The sequence below is a fragment of the Leptosomus discolor genome, chromosome 17 (genome assembly GCF_034619465.1).
Source record: "Leptosomus discolor isolate bLepDis1 chromosome 17, bLepDis1.hap2, whole genome shotgun sequence".
Taxonomy (NCBI): Eukaryota; Metazoa; Chordata; class Aves; order Leptosomiformes; family Leptosomidae; genus Leptosomus; species Leptosomus discolor.
Genome location: NC_141407.1, coordinates 15,407,923 through 15,435,593, shown reverse-complemented (window position 1 = coordinate 15,435,593; position 27,671 = coordinate 15,407,923). Strand labels below are relative to the sequence as shown.

General features: G+C 43.5%; 3 protein-coding genes across 4 annotated transcripts in view; 2 read left to right on the top strand and 1 right to left on the bottom strand.

The window, feature by feature from the left end:
* Positions 1-16,422, top strand: part of DIDO1 (death inducer-obliterator 1) — a 41,759-nt gene extending 25,337 nt beyond the window's left edge. Inside the window, exons 10-18 of one of the 2 annotated variants that reach the window (XM_086474780.1) lie at positions 313-429; positions 656-763; positions 1,252-1,387; positions 1,515-2,061; positions 2,910-3,063; positions 4,444-4,533; positions 5,201-5,396; positions 12,108-13,897; positions 13,928-16,422. In XM_086474780.1, the coding sequence (XP_086330906.1) occupies positions 313-429; positions 656-763; positions 1,252-1,387; positions 1,515-2,061; positions 2,910-3,063; positions 4,444-4,533; positions 5,201-5,396; positions 12,108-13,897; positions 13,928-15,505 (4,716 nt within the window). In that variant the 3' untranslated portion in view covers positions 15,506-16,422. Of the gene's footprint in view, positions 1-312; positions 434-655; positions 764-1,251; positions 1,388-1,514; positions 2,062-2,909; positions 3,064-4,443; positions 4,534-5,200; positions 5,397-12,107 lie in introns of both variants that reach the window. The other variant, XM_086474782.1, reaches the window with a different exon arrangement.
* A 2,581-nt stretch (positions 16,423-19,003) lies between these two features.
* On the top strand, positions 19,004-24,282 carry TCFL5 (transcription factor like 5). Its single transcript, XM_009961909.2, is given in 7 exon segments — positions 19,004-19,737; positions 20,454-20,640; positions 21,885-22,038; positions 22,656-22,890; positions 23,309-23,450; positions 24,168-24,257; positions 24,259-24,282. Coding segments are annotated over 7 exon segments (1,566 nt in total).
* Positions 24,283-25,394: 1,112 nt separating this feature from the next.
* Positions 25,395-27,671, bottom strand: part of COL9A3 (collagen type IX alpha 3 chain) — a 39,693-nt gene continuing 37,416 nt past the window's right edge. Inside the window, exon 32 of the mRNA XM_086474795.1 lies at positions 25,395-26,234. Within this exon, the coding sequence (XP_086330921.1) occupies positions 26,059-26,234 (176 nt within the window). The 3' untranslated portion in view covers positions 25,395-26,058. The remainder of the gene's footprint in view (positions 26,235-27,671) is intronic.

Sequence of the window (27,671 nt, the reverse complement as noted above, 5' to 3'; positions counted from 1 at the left end):
CTTTCTTTTTATATATATTTTTTAAAAATTTCTACAATAGATACGAAACAGGAGAGTGGCTGTTCAAGTTCTGACACTCCTGTTCCGTTATACTGCTAGTTATCGATGATAAGGAGGAAAATTCGTACTTCATGATTCTTTCATCCTTGTTTTCTGGTGGCTGCGCTTTTCTGAATTTGCTTCTAAGTAGCCCATGTTTTTAATAGAGAATTAAGAAACGGGAGGAGGTGTTGCCTGTGAAGCACTGTAAATGTCGTTAGGTACCGAAGCAGGTTCTCTTCAGCATGGCAACAAAGTCTGCTCTGTTTTCAGGGACTTTTTCATCGTGTCCTTCGTGAGGAAATCTCACTGTCCAAGCTAGTGAGAATGAAACCAGAAGAACTTTTATCTAAAGAACTGTCTGTATGGAAAGAGAAGCCAGCTAAAGCAGTAAGTAACGTCATTTTCCCCGGTGTCTTTAGATCTGAATTAAGAGCAAGTTCACCAACCCTTACACCCATATTAGCTAACGCAACATTTTCTTCGTAATAAATACTAATAATGTTCAATTTCCATGTACTTTTTCTCTACCACCAGCCAAATGATAGCAAAGTATGGCATAAAATTATCAAACAAATATGTGGACTTTTTACCAAAATGGTTTTGTTTCCTTCAGGTGATAGAGTCAAGAAGCAAACCTCATGAAATCAAGAAAACGGCTGTAAAACGGGAGCATGCGCCAGTTGTAAATATGGAAGATTCTCCGCCAGTGTCTGATTCTGACGTAAGTATTGGCCGTTGCTTCAGCATGAAGACATCGAAGGAGATAAATGGTAACCAGGGCCTCCAGTTTTTCATCAGAAGTGCAGATCACTTCAATGAGCTGTGAGGATATTATCACCTAGTAGGTGTGCTATAAGCAGTTTTCCTTTGAGTTTGAAGGCGTGCAGGAACCAAATGATAGGCATATTTTGCATGCACTTCTAAAATAATGTGTATTTTTCAGCCCTTGCTGTCAATTTACAGAGAAATCTTTTCTTTCTGAGCTTTAGCTATCTACTTCAGAACATCATGGAATGAAATGAGGACAAATATTATTTGACAACTCTATCTGACATGATGTGCTTTAACCAAGGCCTTGTCATCTTTTTTTTTGTTGTTTTTTGTTTTTTTTTTTTAAAGAATTGAAGTTAACTAACAGTTTCCAAAGTATTTTTTCATGGTTGAAATTAATGTTCCACTGGAACATTTTTTGTGCTTACTCACTTTTAGGAGCAGCAAGAGTCAGCCCGAACTGCACCCAATTTAAACAGCGCTCCTTCTCTAGATGTTTTTAGCAGCATGTTGAAGGATACAACAAGTCAACATCGAGCCCATCTTTTTGACCTGAACTGCAAAATCTGTACAGGTATCTACAGCGCTGACTTTGTGCAAAGTAAAAGAATTGTTAAGAGTGGTGTTTGGGTTTTTTTGGTGTTCTCCAAACTATTTCATTGTTAAATAGTAATCAAAAACTTTTGAAAAAAAATTTGTAGGTCAGATTTCAGCATCCGAAGATGAAGTACCACCTAAGAAGATGAAGTCAGTGGCTCCGGTTAAAAAGGTGGAGTCAAAATCAAAACCAGAAGCGCAGCCGAAGTATGAAAGTTCTGCACCAGCCCCAGCAGCCGAGCCTGCCAAAGAGGCTGGCTCTGAGGACGCAGCGGAAACTGAAGTGGCACCAGCAGCAGAAACAGTTTCTCAGTCAAGCACAGAAGGGACTTACGTTCCTACAACCCAGGGCCACAACAATACAGATGTTTCTGTACCCGAAGAGGCTCCTGCTTTTCCCGCCTCCAGTGCTGGCGGAGTGGTCACGACCGTAACGGTTTCGGGCAGAGACCCCAGGACGGCGATGAGCGGCTCCTCTGGTGTGGCGACGCCAGCCCTGCGATCTGGTCCTGCCGCTGACAGAGTCTCAGGAGGGGAAACAAAGCAGGAATCTTCAAAACCCGTTATGACTGTCCCCAAATCAATATTAACAAAACCATCGTCCTCACCAGATCCAAGATACTTAGCAGTTCATCATTCACCCAATATCAAGTGCGTATACTTATTAGTAAGCCAAGCTACCGAACCTTTAACGTGCTTATCTTCAAAGTCCCGTGTCCCCTTCCCCTCCCCCCAAAATCAAAAGGCCTGTTCAGCGTTAAAGCTCAGGTAGCCCGATGCAGGTTTTTAGTTTACCATCTCCTCCGTTACCTTCTCTAGTTGGTAAAATTTTTGGAGCATCAGTGTATGTTGACAGCAAGGAGTGTACAATGTGTTTCAGCAGATAAATAAAACTGGAAGGTATTAGGCAGACTTCGATTAACATATGTAAGGCAAGTGTACGTGAGAGATGGTTTAAAGGCATTTCCAGATTTTCATCCTACATCAAAACACTGTTACATCTGACTATGAAGTAAAATGAACCAGCTGGTCAGCTTGCAAGGAAGTGGATTTCTTTATATTCTGGGTATATACAATAGTAAAAATAAATACTGCAAAGTATATCCGTGCGCAACTGCAGTTAAAAGATTTTTGTTCATTGCAAATTCTTTTCCTTGAGAGTCTCCTTCAGATGCATATTGTTGACTCAATTAGTGGGAAATACGTAATTCCGATGAGTTTGTTACAGAGGCAGGATCACAACCGTTACTGTGCTGACCTAGTTTTAGAAAGTCCTATCTCTTGGCATCTTTTTGCCTGTCTACAAGTTTATTTTCTGTTACTCCTTGCTTTTTTCACTAATACCAGGTTAATGGAAAACATTAACAAAGCACTTAGTAAAAATTCTGTTAATTTGTTTAAAATAAAGTATTTGATCAATAGGAGGAGGGAAGAAAAGCAAATAAGGGGCCGTTCTCGTTTGTGTTCCGTAACCTTTCTGTTTCGGATTTGTTTTGCAGTGTTGCAGAGCCGCGCTCCCCTCAAGACAGCGACACGTCCCTCTTTCTCTCTCGTCTCAACACCATTTGGAAAGGATTTATTAACATGCAAAGTGTGGCCAAATTTGTCACTAAAGCATATCCTGTCTCCGGGTGCTTTGATTATCTTAGTGAGGTTAGCGCTGACATGTTTGTGTGTTTGGAATAAATCTGTGCTGCAGCTCCTGCGGTTAGAAAGGCTGGGGGTCACTCTGAGGAGGTTGTTCTGTTAGAACCGTCGCAGTGGTGAATGGCATCCCTGTAGTAACAGGGAATAGCTCAAGAACACTTAAAAAAAAAAAAGCGCCTTTTAAAAATTCCTCACAAATTTGTGAAGAATTTTCACGTCTTTAGACACGTTTATACGTTTGTTACGATCTGACATGGAGTAATAGTTTTATTTCAGCTTCATTGTTCGATAAGAAATTTTAGAGCCGGCATGTTTTAGAGAAAAGAAGTTTTAGAGCCAGCATACGAGAAGGCTGGGGAGGGGCTTTTACAAGGGCCTGCAGTGACAGGGCGAGGGGTAACGGTTGGAAGCTGGGAGAGGGCAGGTTTGGAGGAGATACAAGGAAGAAGTTCTTCACCCTGAGGGTGGCGAGACACGGGCACAGGCTGCCTGAGGAAGCTCTGGATGCTCCATCCCTGGCAGTGCTTGAGGCCAGGCTGGATGGAGCCTTGAGCAAACTGGTCTGGTGGGAGGTGTCCCTGCCCATGGCGGGGGGGTTGGAACTGGGTGATCTTTGAGGTCCCTTCCTGCCCAAACCATCCTGTGATTCTGGGTTAAAGCAGATGTTTGTTCCCTTCGCCAACCGGGTGGGTCACTGATGTGACCTGTTACAAAACTTTGTTTAGCCATTTATGAAAAATACCATCCTCTTCACTAATTTCCAAATAAAAGCAATTGGATGACGAGATTCTGGGAGGGCGTGCACACAAATAATGAGGCAGGATAAAGGTTTGGGCCAAGACAAAGCAGATTTTCTCTCTTTTTTTTCTCTGAAGTGCGTTTGATGTGACTGTTGGGAAGCTTCAAACACCACTGTGTGTTTTAGGACTTTTATTAGCAGGGTTGGTGGTTCTTTTTGGTATCGCTTTTGCTAAAATGAGTTTCACTGTCCTCATGAGCGGAAACTTGTTAGAATTCCTGTGACTTGGAGTCACAAGTGTGGCACTTCCTGAGGAGCCGAAAGGGTGGAGAAAAGTCAGTATTTCAAATAGCAGCTGCCCCATCAAAACAGAGCCAGTAACGGTCACACAGAACTATTTGACGTTTTGCTGCTGCTCTTTGGGAGTACCTTTTCTGTTTCATGGATACTGTCAGCCTTTTGGTGCTGTAATTAAACACCTTGAGGTGTAGAAATAGCCTGTCTGAAACTAGAGAAGTCTGTCTGAAAGTTTACTAAAATATAACGGTGCGTTATCCACTCGGCTACTGGGATGGGGCGACCTGCGCTGCTTTTAAACTAATGTCTCTTGGTTTTTCTCATGCTGCCATGTGATGCTTCTTGTTTAGGATTTACCAGATACAATTCACATTGGCGGGCGGATCTTACCGAAGACAGTCTGGGAGTATGTTGGCAAACTCAAATCTTCGCTTTCTAAGGTATTCACTTAAAATCCTTTGCAAAACCCAGAAGAAAAGTACAGCGATATCAAATGGCAACTTTTTATAATGTAAATTAGCAAGCAGCAAATAGTGACGTAGATCACACCTGGAAAACTACCGGCACCGCTTATTCCTTTGAAATTTTTGATTTATTGAAGAAACATGTTTATTGAGCTGCAGATCCTCTTGATCTCGCTCTTCTGCATAGTAGTTAAATCTTCGTACCATTTATTCATTTCTAATGATTGAACAGAATCTATTTATTCAGTATGGAAGATTGAAATTCAAATTTTAAAAAGGAACATATTTAAAAGATGTAATTTTACTATTAAAAACACTTCAGGAGTGAAAAAACAATGCACAGTATACAGATATAATCACGAAACTAAGAATTTTCCATTTCTCCCATATTAATTTGAGCCTCAAGATGTTTAGTTTGATGTAATATACACGAGTAGTTTGTATTTCTGAAGATGACAAACCTAATTCTGTTTTAATATTACAAATTGAACAATGGGACTCTCTTAAAGCTAGAGTATTGCCTCGAAAACATAGTTGGAGCGATAAAAGAACAATTTATTTTTATGCCCCGAACTTGCCCTTTACCATTTCATTTGCTGGTATGTTGCAGGTTGAATTTTTCCACTTTGCTTTTGTATTACAGGAGTTGTGTTTGATCCGTTTCCATCCTGCAACAGAAGAAGAAGAAGTTGCCTATATCTCTCTCTACTCCTATTTTAGCAGTCGTGGTCGTTTTGGTGTTGTAGCTAATAACAACAGACATATCAAGGATCTCTACCTGATCCCCCTGAGTACTAAGGACCCAATTCCTTCCAAACTCTTGCCCTTTGAGGGACCAGGTAAGCACAAAACAGGGGAGGTTAAATGCTAGGTAAAATCACAAAACAAAAATCACTCTGAGACAAGTTGTTGAATGTTTAATGTAAGCATTATTAAATTTTTTTAATATATCTAAACCAAATTTTAAAGCATGTAAATAGGGAAAATTTGGAAATCCAACTGTATTCAAGATAAAATTCTCTGAAATTCACAAAGCCTTTCCAATAAGATGCTTATCTGCTATTAGGAGGATGAGTTTAGCTGTAAAATCAGGTATGTGGAACAGCCACTATATTGAAAAAAAAAATAACCCACAACCCAACAACCACCCCCCACCCTATCTTCAGCAACCCATAAATCCACAAAACCTTGGCCCTTACAAGCCATTCACCGTTGCTTAAGTCGAGCAGGAAACCGCGGGCAGAGGAGTCAAGAAACCTGTGAAGACCAAGGTAATTACCAGTGGTTTCACTCCATCGTCATCGTCTCATGCTCGGTACGAATCTGCACGTGCAATGTGGCGCACAGGGTGTTTGAATTGTTTCCTTCTAGGTGTGCAAACTCTAGCCAAATCACAGCTTCTGACAATGGTTTGTTTCGGGGGGAAGGGGATCCAGGTTTCTGAGGTGGCAGACACTAGTTGGTATAGGCAGGTTATAGTATAATCTATTTTTAGGTAAAATTACCAATAGTAAAGTTCAGGTTGAGTTTGCTCCATGTTTGTGCGTTGGACACGGTAAGAGAAGAACTGAGAATGAATTCAGCCATGAAACGCCCTCCTGTTACAAAATTTGAAGTCAGCTTCATTCGAGGATGGAGGAGGTACATCCGCTTAGTTTCCAAATAAGTATCTGGGGGTTTATATAAAAGTAACAGATTGAGATGCTGAAGAACCACCGGTTCCAGTGAAGGCAGGACTTCATTGTCCTAACAGTAGTTTGCAAAATACTGAGCAGTAGGTGTGAAACAGCAAACGTGCAAGGAGCTCTCCTCTCCGAGAACCTGACTGTCCTCTCCTCCCCAAAGCCAAGTTTAGGACTAAACTCAGAGGTTTCATTTCAAATGAAGCTCTTCTCTTAGATCAGAGGTTGGCCAATGTAGACCAACTCTACTAAGGATCGCTATGGAAGCCTGTAACGTCAGCCTGGTTTTGCTGAGTTTAAAGTGCATCAGTTTTTCCAAACCGGAGGGAATTGCTCAGGAGAAACGCAGGGGTCATTTGCAGGGGGTGTTCACGGGGGCAGATTTTGTAAGTCAGGTTTTGAAATGGAAATACATTTTGTAGACAAAGTGGCTTAAAGAGTAGCAATAAAACCAAGGTTCCAAAGGCAGAGAGGCCGTAGAATAGATTCATAAAAGACCCACTTAAACTTCTGCCATCGACTTACATGTCTTGGAAACGCCGTGACAGCCGCAACCTCATAGTTGTGCTACGTCGTGTTCATAGTTTAAAACCAGAATCCAGCATGGGGGGTGCAAAAAAAAAAAAAGAGGTAAGCTGCTTTTCTGTGTCTGTGCATGTATTAAACCCAGAGTATAAAAGACGTGTAATCCGTACTTTTTAATGACATCTGATGGAATTTACCACGTTTTCTTTCTTTCACAATCAATAAAAGCATTTTATGGAAAGTGGTCATTGTCTCCTTAAATTTAATCGTGTACCTTCAAGCAGGGTTTAGCAAGGACTCAAAAGGCATTACGCTTTAGGTAGTTTAAGATGATTTGAGAAATGTGACTGGAGGGGGGAGGAGGGAGAGGACGATAAAACCCTGCCACTCCAGAAATCCTAGTTAAAAGATATTCCAGCTGTATCAACCAGTTCCATCAGGCTCGTACGGATGATGAATTTCTCCTGTTTTCTGATGGACTGGATTTGGAACACAACTGAGGACTTCTGAACTGCGCTAGTACCTAGAAGATCTACAAAAAGCTTTGTCGTGGGTGATTTAAAAACAGAGGAAAATGGAAGGTTATCCATATTTATACTTAATTCATCTCAGACATTTATTACCAGATTTTATGCATCAGTGGGCTCTTCTGGATTGTCTTTTTGCCATGGTTTACTGTGTGTGGATTTACTTGCCTGCTTCACGTACACACTAAGTGTTATTTAGCACTTTCATCTGTAGATCTCAGGCACTTTGTAAATAATAGTGTAGTAAGAATTACCAATAGAAAGTGATTTATTGAGGGATTTAGTGGCAACGTTGGGGACATAACAAGGATCTTAGTTAAAATAAATTTCAATAAAACACCCATATATCAGCAAAGGATTCCACAAATGTTGATATCTCTCCTTTGGTAGTTTACAAGCGTGGTTCTTCTTAAACTATGAAGGCATGAAATCTCCTCAAGCTGTTCCGAGTGCTCTTAAAAATGACAGCAACTGGAACAACATTTTAGCTCTGCTCTGAATGGCGTTGCTTCACCTCAGCGGATCCCGTCAGGAAAAGCAAGCAGCAGTAGAACGTGGCACCACGAACCTCATGGCCTGTGCCAGCCCGTCCCGTTCAGCGAGGGTGCCGTAACGCGCGCCGCTGGAAGGGATCTACGTCCCTCAGTTAAGGGGGCACGGAGTTGGTGGCAGTTGTCAGTCGCCCTCCTGATTAATTGGGACAAGGATTTAAGTGGTGGTGATACAGGAATATCTTGTATTGGTCTCTGCAGTTTAAAATGTACACCACGGGTGTGCTTGGTCCGTGCCCGTGGGTTTGTCATCAGGGACCAGAAATGAGGCCTGTGTCTGTGACAGTGCAGGTAACCGTGATGGCGGTAGGGAGCTTAAGCATATAAGGGCGTTATAGGCATAAATATGGTAAAACCGATTTAATGAAACAATGTTTGTAAGGGTAAGAAAAACAAATATTCACCCAGTTACCATATTTAGTATATCCTGTTTTAATGGCTTTAGTTACAGGGTGTAACTCAATCAACCTGGCATGCGGGCTTCAAATACATACTAGGGTGATAACTATTTTATAAATAATTTAGCACCGACAGCTACTCACTCTGCTGCCACGGCTTGCAGCACTTTTGGAGGCAGTCATTGGGCCGTAGTTGGAGACTGCAGCCAACGTTGTCGTTGTTACCTAAAATGAGGCACTGAATGTGTTGATGGATATTGAAATAGAATGGGACCGTCCTTCGAAATGCTGGGGTAGGTGTTTGCTTCCCCTCGAAAGAAGCATTTCCCAGTTGCTGACTTTGAACTGAGAGAATGTAGAAGCCAGGTTAGGGTTAACTTCTAATATTGGTGTAAAATTGCAGTATCAAAATGGAAAGTTTTAATGGATTTATGCGATGATGACTAAACTCTTAACCAGATTAAATTATAACTTAATGTTGTTAATTTACAACTGGAATTTATTGTCTTGAAAGTGTATTAAAATTTCACTCTCTTTTAATTAGTGACTTGATCTCTGTTTCTTACAGGGATTCAAACCTGATTTTTCAGTAATTGCTGTTTATTAGTTATCCTGTCTGACGGATTGTTTGAAACCTGTTTGTTCAGTGTTTGAGATTCATTGTGACTAATTGTATAAATCACAAGTCTCTGCGTAAAAGCAGATAACCAAAACATCAACAACAGAACAGCAAATGCCTACTCGGAGGGTTTGAATGAATCCCAGTTTGAGAGATCCTCTGCACTGGTCAACACGGACCAAACGTGGAGTTGTTCCTCATATACTGATAAAGAAAAAGGCAAATTCACACACAGTGAACCATTTCTAACTAATGAGTCTGTTCTGACTGTAAATTGTGAACTTTTTTCCCCCAGTTAAAGTGTCTTACTGCTGAACTACAGCTTGATCTAATATATTCATATCGTTTCATTTAAGGTAGTGAATTGTGAACAGAACCACTAGAATTGCTTTTAGGTGGTGGGTGCAAATGAGTATTTGGACAGGTGAAGTATTTATGTGGTCCTTTTTCAGTGAATCTAAGATTATTCAAAATCATTATTTGTTTAGTTCCTGTCCTGCCTACTTTCATTGTACATCTCAGCATCCTACCCCTCTTAGGGGGCAAATTCGTGCATGTTCTGATTTATTAGCAAATCAGGTAGTATAGCTGGTTGATTTTCTTCATGTATTTATATTTTTTATATTTTCTTCATGTATTTATATTTTTTATATTTTTTTCCTAAATACGAAAGGAGGAGGTGAAAATTGGCAACATGTACAGACACAGAAGTCTTGTACCTGGAGGGAAGAATCTTTTTGGCACTGAACTTTAGATGTACAAATAGGAAATATGTCCTGCAAAATGAGAAATAACAGATGATTTAAACCTGCATGTCCAATACCCTCCTAACCACAGAACTATGTAAAACTTGACCACTGAACTGTGAAATAACATAAATTCTATTTTGGCTCTAGAATGCATTCTACAGAATTTCCAAAAACTTTGACTCAAATTTAATTGTTCTTCTTTCTCAACATAATTACGATAAGAGCCATTCCTGACAGGAAATTTCAAGCAAATATTTTAGATTAGCCTCAAATTTTTATTGTAATTTTGTCTGGTCTTTTTAAAAAGTCTGTTTCTAGGGAGTAACCAGACTTTGCTGGTTTCTTCATTAAGTGATTAGAACAGTTTCACTGTAGTATTACCAGTCAGAATCTGAAGAACACAGACTTCTAGAGGAGAGGGTTTTCCCTCAATTGTCAAGAGATCTCATAAATCTTTCAAGTTAACTTATTATATTTGAAAAATTACTGTCTTTGTCTTATTATCTGTAGTTCATTATTTGGAAAATAAGGTTTATATGGGATAAGACTTGAGCGTAACAAGTGGAAGCGTTGGTGATTTAGGGGGACATTCTGTCAACAAGATTTATTGCCTAATGAAATATTTAGCAAGTATTGAAGAAAAATAGTAAGTTTAAAACATAAAGCAGCTCTGGTTTTGGTGTGTTATTTAGGAAACTGCAGATAATTCCTGCAGTATAGGCTTTCACTGAAGAAGAAAGCTTGACTTAATTGGTTCTAATGCTTGGGCTTTCCCTTGGCATCAATTCAGCCAAGCCTTCGTCTTGTACTTACGTAGGTTCTAACTGAATTTTTCAGTGTGAAGTTAGCAATCAAAGAACTTAGAACAGGTGAAGTTTATTAAACAGGAACGTAATTTTAGGAAAATGGCTAATTTTCACGTTAGATGGTAAATTTAAGAGTCCCCTTAAAACTTCAAATTCAGTTGTTTCAGCGAAGTAATGTGTCGTGAATGTGCTTTGCTAATGGAATCTATCTGTAACTGTGGGGTTTGGGGTTTTTGTTGGTATCAAAAAGTGTTCAGTGCTAATAATTAGATATTTAAAAATTGTTCCTTAATGAGCAGTTGCTTTGGTTTAATAGGAACAAGTAACATAAATATAAAACTGTTCCTTACAGGCTCATGAATAGAAGGGACAATGTAGGTCTGTTACTTTACTGCTTGTTTTGTGTTTCTCTATTACTGCTTCCCAGCTGGCCACAAGTAATAACTAACGGGGGCAAGACAGTGGTCCTGAAATGAGGAGCTTTTAAAAGCCATTAAACCCAGAAGTCAGAAAAGCCTCTCTTTATACAGAGTTTCTACATTTGCCACCGACTGTACATGCAAGGATTTATTCCCTGCCCATCGTTCCAGGCACGTTTATCTCCCACAAGAGCCAGTGGGAACTGTGCACGTAAAAGGAAGAAACACAAGAACATGAAACAAACCTACAGACCTTTGCGTTTTTTCCTCTTTATCGGAAACTTTCCCGTCATTGTTGGATTCAGGTCTCCAAGGATTCAAATCTGAAACTTTCCCAAAGGAGTAATTCTGCTCACAACGTGTTTTACTTAGAGCAAGGCCTGCTGCATCAAACCGAAGCCTGCCGCAGAGGGTTTAACGTCCCCTCGCCCTCTGCAAACCAGGGTCTTGCCCCCAACCATTTCCTTGCAGAGAAAGCAAACACACCCACGGTCCCTTTCTCCCACAGCCGGACTCCTCTCTGCTTGAGCTCTCCTTTGCCTGTTGGGTGTGTTACCGGTTTCCCTGCTTCTGTCACCTTTTAAAATGATGTCTAGCTGGAAAAAACCCAAACAAACAGGGAGGAGGTTACAAGCTTTAATGCTGTTTCCAAACACAGCTTGTTCGAGGTTATCTTTTGGGCAATCACTGGTATTTGCTTAACGTAGAGGTAGATAAAATATCTATAGGCCGATGTAAATGTCAATGTAGTCTTTTAGCACAGGTTATAACAAATATAGGTATGAAGTTTAGCCCAGGTTTTCTCACTCTTCAGTATCTCTGTGTATACAACGTATTTGCAAACTTTTTTTTTTTTTTTTTTACTTATTTAAAAGTCAATGTATGATTTTTCAGGGGGAGAGGTGGGGTGGTTGAACAACAACAAAAATGATGTGACAATACAAAAAAAAAAAAGACAAAAACTTTCTTTGGTTTTGAACATTTGCAGAGACACTTTGTAATAATCATAGCTGTTGCTGCAATCCTTTATTAAAAATACTAAGGAAGGAATTAAAACATCACTTATTGTATGCAAATATATATAAAAAGTAAAGACATGTAGATGCACACGCTTAGGGACTAATGAAAATTGCCAATAGGTCATCTAATGGGATTTAGAAAAGCTGTTACCTTTATGACTTTTATAGCTGCCACTATATAAAATAGTAAGTTTCTGCTGAAAGCATAATTAAAAGTGAGTTTTTTACACGTCCAATCTTTGTGTTCCTTTTCAGGTCTTGAGTCATCTCGGCCGAATTTAATTCTCGGGTTGGTCATCTGTCAGAAAGGGAAACGTCCTGCCGCCGGCATAGAAACAGAGAAGATAGAGGAAAAGCGAAGCAGAATTCAAGCACACGAGGAAACCGAAACATCGCTGTTCTCTAAAGGGCCCCTAGCTGCTTCGCAAGAGAAGAAAACTCCGAAATACACGCTTTATTCAGGAGATTCAGCTGTAAGTACAACACCGCCCGGATCTCCTCCACCTCCACCACCGCTTCCCGTTCCAGACACCTCGGCTGTCACACCCTCAGTATTAAAAATACTGTCCTCAATTAAAAGTGGAACCACAACTACTGTAACGCCACCGGTGTCAACTGCTGCTTCCGCAAGCGTTACTGCTACTTATTCTTCATCCTCAAAAACTGCCACACCCCTCGAGCACATCCTGCAAACGCTTTTTGGAAAAAAGAAAACTTTTGAGCCTCTTGCTAAAGACTCTGAGACTGTCCAGTCTTCAAATCAGGAAGGTCAAGCCGCTGCTGATGGAGGAATGTCAGCTGTTCCCTTGTTAGATCCCATCGTGCAGCAGTTTGGGCAGATGTCAAAAGACAGAGCTATTGAGGAGGAGGAGGATGACAGACCATATGATCCTGAAGAAGAATATGGTCCAGAGAAAGCTTTTGAAATGCAGACGGGTGACAGTGAAAAACGATATAATGTGGAAAAGCCATCTAATACAGCAGAGCTGGAGGATGAGGCCTACGATCCAGAAGATGAAACTATCTTGGAAGAAGCAAAAGTTACCGTTGATGATTTACCTAACAAAATGTACACAGACACTAAAAGCAATTCTTCGGAAACATCTGCTTCATATGTGCCTGATTTATCTGCATCCTCGTCCTTGGTAGAACAGCAAAAAATGTTGGAAGAATTAAACAAACAAATAGAAGAACAGAAAAGACAACTAGAGGAACAAGAAGAAGCCCTCAGGCAACAAAGAGCAGCTGTTGGTGTTTCAATGGCTCATTTTTCAGTGTCTGATGCTTTAATGTCACCACCACCAAAATCTTCCCTAATAAAGACTGAACTATTCCATCAGGACCAGCAAGCTACACAAAAAGTGGATTTGCCTTCGTCTTTAAATCAGCAAGCACAAGTTTTAAACCAGGGCTGTGACCCAAGGCAGAACAGAGATCCTCGACAAGCCAGAAGAATGGCGACAGTCGAGACTAACGACAGCGCTGATTCTCGAATAAAGCCACAAGTGATACAGAACGAGATAACCACGAGAGAAATTGCTCCGGCAAGTTTTCCAAATGCTTTGCAGACTTCACTTGGTAAAGAAGATAAAACTTTAGTTTCTGCTACTCAGCCTGGTTTTAGTAGTGATAATTGGGTCTCAAGTGAAAAGGCTCCTACCGTGTCCCAGAAAGAGGCATCTAATAGCAAATTTGAAACCACCGTTCAAGTTACTTTGGAAAACGTGAGTCAAACAGCTTCTGGAGAACCTTCTACATCCAAACCTTTACGTAAAGTGCTGCTTCCAACACCTCCAAGTACATCTTTTCAGCCTAATTTCTCCGCATCGAACGACAGTCAGTCTTTGCAAGATATGCATAAAGTGCCGTGGTCAAATGAGTCAAAGGAAGTCATGGGAAGAGATTCTTTTTCGAACACAATGTTTACTTCTCAGGAAAAGGCAGCTGGTCACTTTGAACCAGAGAGGGGTCTTTCATCAGTGCAATACGACGAACAAAGGAATCCTCAGTCTCATCAATTTGTAGAACAAACTGAATCTCCATCAGTCCAGACTGAGGGCGGACCTTCCCCACAGCACTTTGAAGAAAACCGAGGTGGGCCTCCATTTTCTTTGTCTGGGCAAAAAGGAGGGCCTCCACCACCACTGCTGCTCAATGCTCCTGGAGGACCTCATGGACCTAATTTTAGAGGACCAGCACCACAGTTCTCTGAAGAGCATGGTTCTCCAAATAACGATGGGCAAAGAGGACCTCCTTCTGGAAGATTTGGAGGTCAAAAGGGTCCCATTCCTTCCTTATTTTCTACACAGCATGGACCACCGTCTCTTTTTGGTGATAACAGGGGCCCTGCCCCTTCTTATCATGGTGTTCCAAGAGGAATGTCACCGTCTCAGTTTGAAGATCGTAGGGAACCTCACATGGAACAAAGGGAATTCTCAGATTCCCAATATAATGAAATGATTAGGCCTCCAGGACAGTTCGAAGGACCAGAGCCACCTCAGTTTATGGGAAACAGAGGACCTTCGCCTTTTCCTTTTGGAGGTCAAAGACGACCCCCACCCGCTCAGTTTAAAGGGCAGAGAGGAGGCCCTCAGTTTGGAGGGCCAAGAGGCCCAGCCCCGAGTCATTTTGGGGGACCAAGAGGGCCTCACCCGAATCAATTTGAAGGGCAGAGAGGCCCAGCGCCAAATCATATACCTGGTCCAAGAGGACTTTTGCCACAGCCATTTGAAGAACGGAGAGGGAGTCCACCACCCAGATTCACCAACCAGCGAGGTCCAGCACCACTTCAGTTTGGGGGACCAAGAGGAGCCACACCTGCACTGTTTCCAGAGGAAAGTGAACCTCCCCCTTCTAGATTTCATTTCCAAGGTCAGTCATCGCAAGGTATGAAGCCAACCCCAAGACCACTCCTGGACCTTCCAAGCCATCCACCATCCCACAGAAAAGAGATGTGGGAGGAAGCTGGACCATCTGCATCTCTTTCCAATATTTCTGGACAAGGATCTGAGTCGGAAGGACAGTGGTCAGCATCTGAATTCCGAGAAGGCAAAAGTCCTGAATTTAGAGGCCAGGCTTTTGAAGGCAGACAGAGAGAGAGGTACGAGGGAGCAAATAAAGACAAGGGTTTAGATCAGCCGGAGCCTCAGCAAGCAGATAATCGACAAGGCAGACCCTTTGAGGAAAGACGAAGGGAACGAGAGCATGGCAGACCTTGGGACAGAGACCGTGGCAGAAACTGGAACAGAGACAGGGACTGGGAGAGACACAGAGACAAGGAATGGGATAAAAATAGAGACAGAAACCAAAACAAAGAGAGAGAGAAGGATTCCGAGCGGGCTAAAGAATGGGAACGAAACAGAGACCGAGAGAGAGCGAGAACCCGAGAGAGAGAATCCTACAGAAGACGTGATCGAGAGCGATCAAGAAGCAGAGACAGAGATCGCGACCGAGAGAAAGACAGGGACAGGGATCGGAGCAGGGAAAAAGAAAGGGATCGAGAGAGAGACCGAGATCGTGACAGAGAAAGAGGGAAAGATCGCAAAGATCGGAGTAAGAGTAGGGAAATTGGTAAAGAGATGAAGCCAGAAACACCGAAGGAAACTCAGAAAACAACAGAAACAGAAGCTTCATCTTCTACCAATCAGTCATAGAAATATGACTGATGTTATATTTCACATAAATAATCTACTTTTACAACACAGCAAGGACTGAGTCAGCATCTTCTGTATATAGTGTATATTCTCACCTTTACAAAAATGCTGTTGTAAAACTAGCCTTACAAAATGTACTGACAAATTAGCAATTTTTGAACAACTGTGAATGAAAATACTCAAATAGAAAAAAGGCAAGAACGTACCGGACTTTCACTTGCTGCATTTTGTGCATAATGTTTTTCTTATAAAAATTCACAGCGTTACCTGTACTGAAATTTTGTTTTTCTACTTGCATCTTTATCTTAAAATTTCCATTTACAGTACAGAAATGGAAAAAAAATCTAAGACGAGCATATTGCTTTTTAAGATTATAAAGTTATGTTTTCCAGTAACTTGAATTGTAATTTTATAAGAGAATTTAATCCAGACCTTAGGAGCCATACCTTTACATCTCATTTACGTGATATTTTGGTGTCAAAGTTGTTCCTACAGCACACGCTTTAAAAAAAAAAAAAAAACGAGTCCAACGTTGCTGTCGTGTTTATTTTACAACGGAAAGGTCGTGTGTATTTAGGAGAAGACTGCAGAAGAACAGTGTTAATAATTACTTGTGACTGACGGAGGATTTGAAAACGGAATGTTCTAAGCTTAAAGTGCACTATCTTCCTTTTTATATACAGGTATTTTGTGTTTTGGAATCCATCTGTTAAGTGTACAGCAAAGAAACAAGTTGTACTTGGGTTTTTTTTCATGAGGCCGAGGGGTTTTAAATGTCACATTTTTACAAATCTGTAATTAAAGAACATACACGAGTAGCACCTTTATAACCAGCAAAACTTATAAAAACATCAGACATTTATCTGAAAAAGGCTAAGACTACAAGGATTTGGCGTACCAAAGGAAAGAAGAATGAGTTGGGTAAATAGGCCACTAAATCTGTTACTTCGATTGAACTGATTTAGTGAAGCATTTTTTTGGTTTTGTTTTGGTTTTGCAGAATTTTGCCATAGACTTAAGAAATGTCCCCATTTTATTGTACTTTTCACTCTAAAAGTGTTTTGCTCCTGGAAAAAAAAAAAAAGTCTCACTGTTTTTTTTTCTTTTTGTTCGCCCCTCACGGTTCCTTGTGAAACTCACTCGTCGTCATTCCCGCTGCGTTACTTCATACAACATACACCTCACAGCACACATGACTTTTCCACAAAGGTTCAATCTTGAGGCACACGCCGGGTCTCCCCATCCTCCCGCATTACCCGCCACGGACACACAAGTGGGTTTGCCTTTTCCCATGGGAGGAGCAACCCACACCACCTTCCCCAGCCGCTTCCCTACGTGCACTACGGGGACCTTATCTCCTCTCCCAGTTATGTGTGGGTTTTGTTTGGGCAGGCCCAGGAGGGTTAGCAGATCCTCTGGTGTTAACCAGCCAAGTGGCTTCTGCTAAACTGGTGTCCCAGTGCTTCCGTGCCCGTTGCCCAAGGCCCTGAGCGTAGCCTTTAACAGTCCATCACATCTTTCGGTCTTTCCAGAGGCTTGTGGGCGATGAGGGATGCGATACACCCACTTGATGCCGTGTTTCTTGGCCCAGGAGTTTATGAGGTGATTTCAGAAATGCATCCCATTTTCTGATTCAACTCTTTCTGGGGTACCATGTCACCACAAAGTTTGCCTTTCAAAGCTTAAGTGCTGCGTCCAGTTCTGGGTCCCTCAGCACAAGACACCCATGGACCTGCTCGAGTGGGTCCAGAGGAGGACACGAAGATGATCTGGGGCTGGAGCAGCTCCCCTGTGAGGCCAGGCTGAGAGAATTGGGGGTGTTCAGCCTGGAGAAGAGAAGGCTCCGGGGAGACCTTACAGCGGCCTCTCAGGGATGAAAGGGGGCTGCAGGGAAGGTGGGGAGGGACAGGATCAGGGAGGGGAGGGACAGGATGAGGGTTAACGGCTTTAAACTGAAAGAGGGGAGATTTAGATGAGATATTAGGAAGAAGTTCTTCCCTGTGAGGGTGGTGAGACACTGGCAGAGGCTGCCCAGAGAAGCTGTGGCTGCCCTCTGTGCTCACAGCCAGGCTGGATGGGGCTTGGTGGACGGTGTTCCTGCCCATGGTAGGGGGGCTGGAACAAGATGATCTTTAAGGTCCCTTCCACCCCAAACTATTCCACGATTCTGTGATCTCAGAGCCCTGGCCAAGCTGGTTTTGGGGAGGATTTTTAAATCACTAGGCGTGACCCAGCCCACATCACCCGCAGCCATTCCACAGGCCTCATGCTCCTGAACGGAGCTGAACTCTACTCCCTGCTCTTCTTCGAACAACTTGAACCAAAAGTACAACTTTCTGCTGCAGGCTGTGGGCTGAGCGCTTCCTACGCCTTGCGGTGGTGAAAGGAATTCCTGCCGTGCTCCCACTTAACAGCTCGGTGTGAAAAAAGCCCTCCCGCCTCCGCGTTTAACGGGAAGGCCTCGCTCGACGGTGGGAGATGGCGAGTCCCAGGGAGCCCGCTCGCTCCCCTCGCAGCCTTTCCCTGCTCCTCGGCCGTTTCCTCACGGACCGCGCTCCGCTTCACCGCTTTCCCACAGCCCGAACTGGACAAAACACCCGAACCCCAGCGCCAAACCGAGGAGGAGGAGGGGCGGGGACGCAGCAGCGGGCCCTTCCCCGCGGGGGACGGGACCGGACCGGACCGGACCGAGGGACCCCCCCGGGCGGCCTCCCGGGACCGACCCGCCGCCTGAGGCACGGAGCGCGGCTGGCACCGCCTCAGGGGCGGGGCGGGGCGGGGCGGTGAAGAGCGCCGGCGCGCGGGCGGCGGTTGCGCGCGGCCGTTGAGGGGCGGCGCGTGGCCCGCCGGTCCGTTTTTTGGCGGGGACGGTGGGCGGTAGAGGGGGGGGGGGGGGGACGGGGACGTGGGGAGGGCGGCGTTAGTGCGGCCGCTGGGCCGAGCGTTACGGGTGGGCTGAGGGGGGCGGCGGGGCCCCCGCCTCTGCCGCAGCCGTTCTCCGCCTGCGGGGTGTTGTAGGGGGTGCTGGGCTGCCCCCCCCCCCCCCCCCCCCCGAGTTCCTGCCAGCCAGGGCGTGTCCCTCCGCCTTCCCCAGGGGCCGCTGTTGGGGCCCCCGGGGGCTCCTCTGAGGGAGCCTTGGGCAGCGGAGCCCCCAGGGCTTCCCTCCCTGCCGAGGCGGGGTGTTGGCAGGTGAAAGCCGTTCCCCGTCGGCAGCTGTGCCGGAGCGGGCGGGGGGCGTTTTTGCCTGGGTTCGGAGGGGTTTGCTGGAGGGGGGGAGGGAGGGGATGAGACACGGTGAGGTGCCTGGTACCGCGCTGCCAGGAGCTTCTTCCTTGCTGTGTTACCCCACGGGGGTACTGAATCGGTACTAAGTGCAACTTTTTGGCCTCCTTTTTTTTTTTTTTTTTTTTTTTTAAATGGTTAGTCCTGATACTTCTTGGCGGTTTTACGGTTTACTGTTGAAAGAGACGTTGGTAACGGATTAGGTGTCCTGTAGTCATGTCAGAATCAGACCCAGAGAAGCCTCAGACCCCCATTCCTCAAAGCACAGCTGGTGTTCCTGATCCTGCTCCGGTTGCTGTCGGGCCTGGAGGCTCAAGGGACGTCGCCGTTGGTGAGCAAAACCTTAACTTCACCACCACAGACGTCAGCCTGGTGGAGATGATGGAAATCGAGTACACCCAGCTGCAGCACATCCTTTACTCGCACGTGGAGGCCCAGGCTAGTGGAGTTGAAGTGGAAGCGAGGCTCAATTCTTATTCCTCGCCTGGTAATTCTGCAGACCCCGCTCTGCGCCAGACCTCACTGAACACCGGTCAGGAGGGGTGTTTATCCAACAGCTCTGGGAACCAGCTGTTTTACCCACCTGTGTGTCAGGCAGGCTTGCCTTCTGACAGCAATTTGCGGAGTTCAAACCCACGTTTGGGCTGCACTGACTTTCAGGAGCTCAGAATGATGTTGCTCAGCGAGGCTAACCTCCCTTTGAACCAAACAGATAAAATGCCCAACAGTGGCTCTGTAGAAGTCCCGGGACACAGTTTAGTCAAAGTTAAACATGATGAAAATTTTGTTGAGATGAATAAAGAAAACACACTTGTTGAAAATTCGGCACTGGCACCAGAGCCGAGATCTAAATCTACAGTCAGAGTTCGGTTGGAAGACAGATTCAACAGCATCCAGACAGAAACCCCCAGATGTCAAGAACCCCAAGAATCTGGAGTAACCCTTAACAAGTGTGTTGCAATTAATTTTGGTTTATGTTGTTAAACTATGTGTCGTCATATAGTTCAAAAGCGATTTTTTAAAATGAAACCTAAGAACAGTACTTTTTTAATACATGAGAAAAGTGGGCTGGGCTTTTTTTTTTTACACTGTGCCAGTCAAACGTGGCTGCAGCTCCACTGACCTCAGGTGAGACCGCTCTGTATGTTGCAGGAATGGTACAGCATGTGGTTCCAAAACCAATTACTTCACAACTTTATTCTTGAAAACAAGATGTAATGTAGATAAAGGTGAGAGAAGAACGTTATCTAGTTTTAACATGCAGCTTGCTAAAAGTAAAGTAGATTTTTGATCATAATATTAAGAGCAATTTTGATTAGTGTTATAATGCAGAGGCCTGACTATAGGGAAAACTGAGCAAAAATACCATTTTACAGTCTGGCTTTGTGACTGCGTTAGAGTGCGGGTAAGATGCTTTATTGAGGCGTAAAGCTGAATTGTTGCTGCACAGAATAAAACACCTTCTCAGCTGGTATTTTTTTCTTCTTTTTGTCCCTGAAGTAGGCAGTATGGCAATAACAATGATTTGTGCTTACAGTAAATGAAAGGGGTTTCTTGGTGGTAGTTACTAGAAGTGTGTGTAGCCGTAAATTTTTCCGCTCTCATTTTCAAGTAGTCAGTCTGGTGTATTTTCTGTGTTGTTTGTTTGTTTTGGTTTTTTTTAAAGTTTAGTAACGTTGATTCACCAGCCGTCAGAACTGGTAGGTGCTCCTCTTCATCAGCAAGAGGACAAGTGTGCTGTGCTGGGGAAAACCAAGCCTGCGCCCGCCGCGCCTGCTCTGCAGTTCACGTACCCGTTGTTCACGGTGAACGCGTGTTCCGCTGCTGGGAGCGCGAATCCTTCCCAAGCACAGGTAGATCGTGCGTTCCCCTCTGGTTGGACTCTGCTAATTTCAAATGCTAACGACGTTACCTCTGAGGCGTGGTGTAATCCCAAAGGTTTGTGTTAAAGCGTGACGTCAAGGGGGATGATCAGAGCGAGCTGTAACGCGGTTTGTTTATTCTTACGTTTGTCTTTAAGACCATCAAAAATACTCAAAGCACTCGTGTGGCCTTTGTAATAACGTGCATCCAGGTGATGATCAGCAGGCCGTTCGATTTCTTGCTAGAAAGATTTTTTTTTCCCTGAGTTTATCAGCGCATCATCAGCTTCATCAATGCAAGACAAGGAGGAGACACTTGGTACCCTTGTTTGTGGTTCCTTTATTTCAAATTCATTTTGATGAAAAAGGTTCCCCCCCCCCAACTCGCAGTAACCTCCAAAGCAAGAGTGGTCGGTTTGGTCACCCGATGCCCCCCACCTGCTCGCAGAGGGGAACTGGGAAAAGGAAAGGAGGCCTGTGGGTTGAAATGGAAACAGATTTAATAAAATAATAATTAACCCCCCTAATATTAATACTAATATAAAGCAGACAAAGTTATGCTCAGCCCGTATAGTGGTCACGAGCTGCACGCTCCCAGCAGTGGGTGCTGGGTGCCAAGCTCTGCGAGCACCACGGCTCCGGCGAGAGCGCGAGGGTCACAACGGAGGGGAGAGTGGGCCTGGGGAGCGGCAGGCGGGACCCTCAAGGGATGGGGACCATTGAGGAAGAGGGTCTATCCCCCCCCTCCCCAAACTCTCCAATGTACAGCGAGTGTGACCTTTGTGGTGTGCAATACTTCTGTTGGGCAGCTTGGGGCAGCTGCCCTGGCTTTAGCACCTGCCTAACTTGGAGCTGCTGAAGACCTTGATCTTAGGGAGACCGGTGTGCCAGGCTGGCCACCAGCTAAGCCAGGTCTTACCAGCTTTGTTCTCACCGAATCAAGTGCTGCAGTTTTCTCAAAAATGGAGCTTTCCTAAATAGAAAATTGATTCTATGGTTCCATCCCAGTGAAACCAGGACAGAGTGATAGCGCGGCTCTGGAAGTGTCAGAGGTATCCCAAAAAGATTCATCGGTCTGTCCAAGTCCCATGGTTGTGTGGAGAAGTAATTGGGATTTATTCTGATACAACACATCGAATCACAGGGCTAGAACTTGAGTAATTAACATGAAGATATCAAAATAATCGTTTTTTACATACATAGTCCTCTAAGTATTTCCTTTTTGGTTTTCACAGACCTCTGGAATGTCTTGCGCTATTTTGGAAGCTGCCAAACATCAAGACCTTGGGATACCCAAGACGTTGTCGTTCTGCTGTCAGGAATCCACAAAACAGACAGTAGGTGCTATGGATAAAGCTTTGCCTGAGGAAGTTTGGATTAAAGTTGGAGGTAAACCATTTATCTTCTTTTCACCTAGCTTTCTCTTGGCCTTCAAATCGACATTTTTTTTTTTTTAATTTGTGTGTTTTCTAGAACAAATATGATTTTAGTGAATCGTGTGAGGTGTGGGGTTCATGTCTGAGATGCGCTCTAGGCAGTATGGGACTAGATTTCTCCAACACCTTTGACTTGAGCTATACTTTCAAAATTGTTTAGCACTTCTCGGTTGAAATGAGAAAACCCGGCGTTGCAAAGTACCTTTGAAAAATCTGTCCTCGGGTAAGTGTTTCTACACTTTTTGACCCCAAAGTTGGTGTGGCAGATCCAGTCACTGTCAAACTGAAGAACATTTAAAGGACTGCCTCAAACGCTCATCGAAGGCAGGTGTGATCTCAGTGGGTTCTCTCAGGGAGTAGAAGCTAAGTGGGTTTTGAAACAGCAAGCACTGTCTTAAGGCTTCCATAGGACGTGTGTTGCTGTAAAGGTTGATCTAGGTTGGCCGTAAAGCTTCAAAGATTATTCCACGTAAAATAGCAACAACAAAAAAATCTCCATGATTGGTATTTTTTCAGTGATGAGTGGGAGGGTTATAAACAGGTTCTTTTCCTCTTTGTTTTTCCAAGAAGACACCGTATGCAAGCAAGTGATAAACAGAAGAAGTTGCAGCCAAATAAGCCCAAACATCGATCGCAAACCTCTTGGTGAAATTCACAACCTGCGTGACGACAGGCAGAGCGCTGCGCCTGCCCAGGCTCTGTGGAAGGCGGCACAGTCGAATTTGAGCATGCCGATGCAGAGCAGCACACAGGATGGGACCTTGCAGCGAAGAGAAAGGCATAACCGCCTGGAGAGAGACAGAAGGTGATTTCCGAGTGGCGATATGAAGTTCTTGAAGCCTAAAATACTGTCGTACTCCCGTCGTTATTCAGAGTAAAATGTAAATTTGACATACTTGGCTTTACCGACAAGAAAAAGCAGTGCTGGTGGTGAGGGTTTGGTGTTTGTTAGAGGAAAAAAAGATGTGTGTGTTTCCTTGTGGTCATCTTTGCTCGTTTTTTGCTCTGTAAACAAACAGAAAGAGTTCAAAACGTTTAACTAATTGTATAAAGATCAGGTGATTTGCATAGAACATGACTAATATCCAAATACAAAGTTTGTGGCAAACCAGAAGAAGTCCCCGAAGTCCATGGCTTGGAGCGCACGTGAGTAGCCTTCCTTTTCTTACCTTTTTCCTTCCTTCCCGCCCGTGGGGCTGACAACCTGTCGCGTTTGCCTGCAGGCGCAGAATCCGGCTGAGCTGTGACGAGCTGAATCTTCTGGTGCCGTTCTGCACTGTCGATACGGACAAGGCAACGACTCTGCAGTGGACGGCTGCGTTTCTGAAGTACATTCAGGAAAGGCACGGTGATTCTCTGAAACAGGTTTTACATCTAATTTCATTTTTGTTCTGGATAAAAATGTGAAATGGTTTCAAGCCGTTCCTAACATGGCGAGAAGCGTATGGAATGCTTCTGCTTGGTTCTGGTTGGGAAGGACCCCTGTATCATTGAACATTCCTTTAATTTTTGTTTGGTTTATAGCCGTTCATTTCAGTGGTGTGAAGTCACGGGCTGTCCTCAGTCAGGGTTTTCAAATCAGATTCTAAAATCTACTTATTTTTTGTAAGTTAACCCAGTTCCTGAGTATGATGCTATCTGGACAGCAACGTAGAGCTGAGATCCTCTTCAGTCATTCCTTCCCCGCCCCTTAATTTTATCTATTTCCCACCTGTTTCACACAGTTGCCTTCTAGTTAGCTTTCATGAACTAGTACTAGTTAAGTGGTGGGATTCACAGCTACCTGCCCACACTGCCACAGCGTGGGTGAGAGTAGTAAAGGGCTGTGTGCCCTGTAAGCAGCTCCCACGCTGCCACAGCGGTAGTTGCAGCCCCAGAGTATTTCTGGCTCCGCTGAGGATCTGACGAGAGCGGATGGAGCCTGTGTAGGAAAACCTGCTTGTCTCGATACTGGTACGGCCCCTCAGCGCTGCTGGTTTTTTTGTCTTCAAGACACTAGTGAAACAAAACCCATGCATTGCAAATCATATCTATCTACATTAAGCATAATCGTTATTTATTTCTTTGTATTTTGATTTTTAGGAATTTGAGACTGTGTTCTGTGGTAAAACAGGCAGGAGACTAAAAATAGCAAGATCAGACTCGTTTGTAACGGGCCCAGTGCAGGAAAACACGCGTGACTATGGAGACCAAGTAGTCTGAACTGAACGGCCTTGAACTGTGTGACGAGCGTGGCTGGCAATGGCCTGAGCTGTATTTTATTTTCTGCATTTACATGCTGAACATGAATTGCAAAACTTGTAAAAATATATGGACAGACCTTTAAAGAAAAAGTTCTTTATTCGAAGCGGAAATTAAAATTAACTACCAGCAATAGGTATCAGTGCTCTCTTAAAGGGGCTGTGGGACCAGAAGCTACAAGAAAATGTCATGACAGCGAAGTATTTTTCCCCTTTAGTTGTAAAAAATTTGTTCTTTTTCTGCTTGTTCCGCTTTTTTTGTTGTGGTTTTGTTTTCTTTTCTTTTTTAAAGATGATCCAGTACGGTTAGGAATAGTTGTAGAACATGAATCTGTTCTTTTAATGACTGGATGCAAATGTACTCTTCAAGTGTAAAAAGAAATTAAAGTTACCATGTTATAATGCCCATTTTCTCCACTAAAAATTTGAAGGTTGTATTAATTAATTGGTAAGTGCGTAGTTCCTGAATGGTAAGTTCACATTTACCATATGTACTTTGACATAGTTGGCCCCAAAGAGTAATACAGTGGCGTTAGCATTTTTTTAAATAGTGTGCTGGTTTTAAGATCTATCACACAACTGTCCAGCAGGTTCTTGTATTGTTGTCTTAGTCCAAGCGTGGCATATTGTAACCAGTAGATTATTTACATGCACAAACTATTTTCATATTTAAAGCTAAATACGACTCCTTTGTTCATAGGCTTTAGCATATAGGGCAGAAATAGAATAGTGTGTGAGCTCAGAGTGCTTTAATTTTTTTTAAATAGATGGTGCTAGCAGGTTTCAAAGTGCAGAAAGGTCCCCCCAAATAAATACTGGTTTAAATCACGGATATGGACAATTTCACAGCAGTTTATTTCCAAACAATTCTAGTAAAACTAATTCTGGAAAATGGAGTTCAGCCGAGTTAACGTGATGGGTGTAATGACACTTACAACAACATCACAAAGAAAAGGTTAAAAAAAAAATCTCCTTTTATTTTTACAACAGTTCATACAGGTGGTTTTGGCTGGAGCATCCTTTCTGTGGGGTTTCATTCACAATTACTGTGCAAATAGCTTAAGCGGAGGTCGTGAGAATGCTGGTGCTTGATTTCCTTTATTATCATATGGAAATAGACAACAATGCTCCCCTGCAAATTAAAATATATAATTACACCTTTTGCAGACTGCGAGTGCAAGATACGATCTGAAAATTGCTGACTGGCAGCACATACACGAACTGGGGTTGTTACTTAGGCCAGAAGCTTAAGATGTTAAAATAGGGGATATTTAAATGCCTCGTTTCCACTGATGGCAGTAGCGGTTTGGTGCCCGAATACCTTAACAGCCTGCGCTACTGGAGTCAGTGGGAGCAGCACCAGGAATTCAACTGACAAGGCTCAAAGGAGTGTACGGAAAAGTCATGACCTTTAGTGCACGGTGAGGGGGGGTGATGGTAAAAAGGAACAATATTTCCTCTTGCAGGTCTTTTGAACAAAGGGAGGAAGGGAAGGTGAGGTTGTTTAGCGGTAAAAATTCTGGAAAATAATCGCGGGGAGGAGAAAATACTCATAAAGCATCTTTTAGGTAAAAAGTTTTCATCTGATGCTTTGATAGAACTGTCTCAAAGTCTCCACTTAATAGAAGAGAAGGAAATCTGTCCATTTATCACTAGGAGGATTCTGTCTGTTTTCTTACAATGCACTGTTTCTTTAAATATTCAGTCACTTCTCCACTTCTTGTACTGTTGTTTTATGATTTTTTGGAAATTGATGCTCCAACAGCTCCCATGCAGGCCGACGTGTCGCATATTCCTGGAGTTCCCTGAGCCCCGATAGCACCAGGAATGCCAGGATCCCCTGGAAGACCGGGTTCACCCTGAGCACCGTCACGACCATTTTTAGTAATTCCAGGTACACCAGGTGGTCCTAAACAAGAAGGGGAAAAAGATTACATGAATTATTCCCTTCCCTCTTTTTTTTTTAATATGTGTATATATGCATGTGTTACTTTTGGAGTTCTTAAAATACTTTGAGTGTCTGTACATGGGACTTGTTACGGCCTGTTGAGTACGAGGTGTTAAATAAATTTAGCCTGAATCTGGAGTATGTGTGTTGGATTCTTTAGAGTACCTTGGGATTTACCGGAATGGCCTCGGTGTAGCTGACCAGAATTATCTTACATCATCCCTGAATCGTTTGCTCAATAGGGGAGCTCACAGCTTGCTTATTGTGACAACAGCAGTGCCCACAACTGTCCCTCCTCCCTGGCCACCAGCCTGCTCCTTCCTAGGAGACTGCGGCCTTCAGCTGCTTCAGTTCTTTGCAGGGCCTGAAGTCTTGCTGTAATTAAGATTCTGAGTAAGGGAAGGATGATACAGAACATCTCCCTGACCTTACACAGGAGGAGTCTCCTTTATACCTGTGTCTAATGTCAAAAATTTGCTCCTGATGAAATACATAGTTCATTTATTGGTGCTATTATTCTTTCTTTTTTCCTTCAGATGCCAAAAATAACCCTAATTTCCCTAACAGCAAGCTGCTGAAGCTTTCTAAAACAGTGTACGGCACGAGTCTGTCCGCCTGAGGACAGCTGCATCAGGCACTCCTGCAGTTCTGTCTTCATTATGACAGAGAGATGGTGCTCGATTCTTTTTATTCATGTTAGTGACAAATTGCATCTACTGGTGATCTCCTTAGGTTTCACGAGTAGGACAAATGCTCTCAATATCTAAGATGTGAAACAGCCTCTTTTTACATGCCTTGGAGAAGAAATTTATGGATTAATGTCATTATTTTATGGAAGAATCTAAGACAACGGGGTATAAATATTCGGGGTTTATGCGGTATTATGGATGCAGAGCCTGCTTTTGGTGCCTGTAGCTTATTCATTGTACAGATACAATCACAGTCAGAAAAGCTGCTTTAACAGGTGAGCAAAATAAAGAATATTCTTCCAAGTTTCTAATAGACAGTCATTAATGCATAAATTAATCTTTGAATCTTTTCATAAAGGATTCATGACTTCAGGAACTGGGATTCCAGCCAGGTGCAGAGCAGTAACACCACTCTCTCTCAGAATCCTTACACTAGGAAGTTATATTTGTTTCTGGTAACATTAAATTTCTCTTGTTTGATCCAGAAAAGCGAGCTGAATTTTGGAGGACTGTAGCTGGTAGCGTTAAGATCCTTTTGCCTACAGCTGGAGCCAGAGCCTCCCAGGTGTTCCACACCTTTAAATGAACTGGTACTAGTTAATTGTTAATTAACTAGTTCGTTACTGCATATGAAGTACCACTGAAAAGAGTAACCTGGTGACACTGGCAACCGCATGGGAGTGCTTAAGAAGGGTTCTGACTTCCCCAT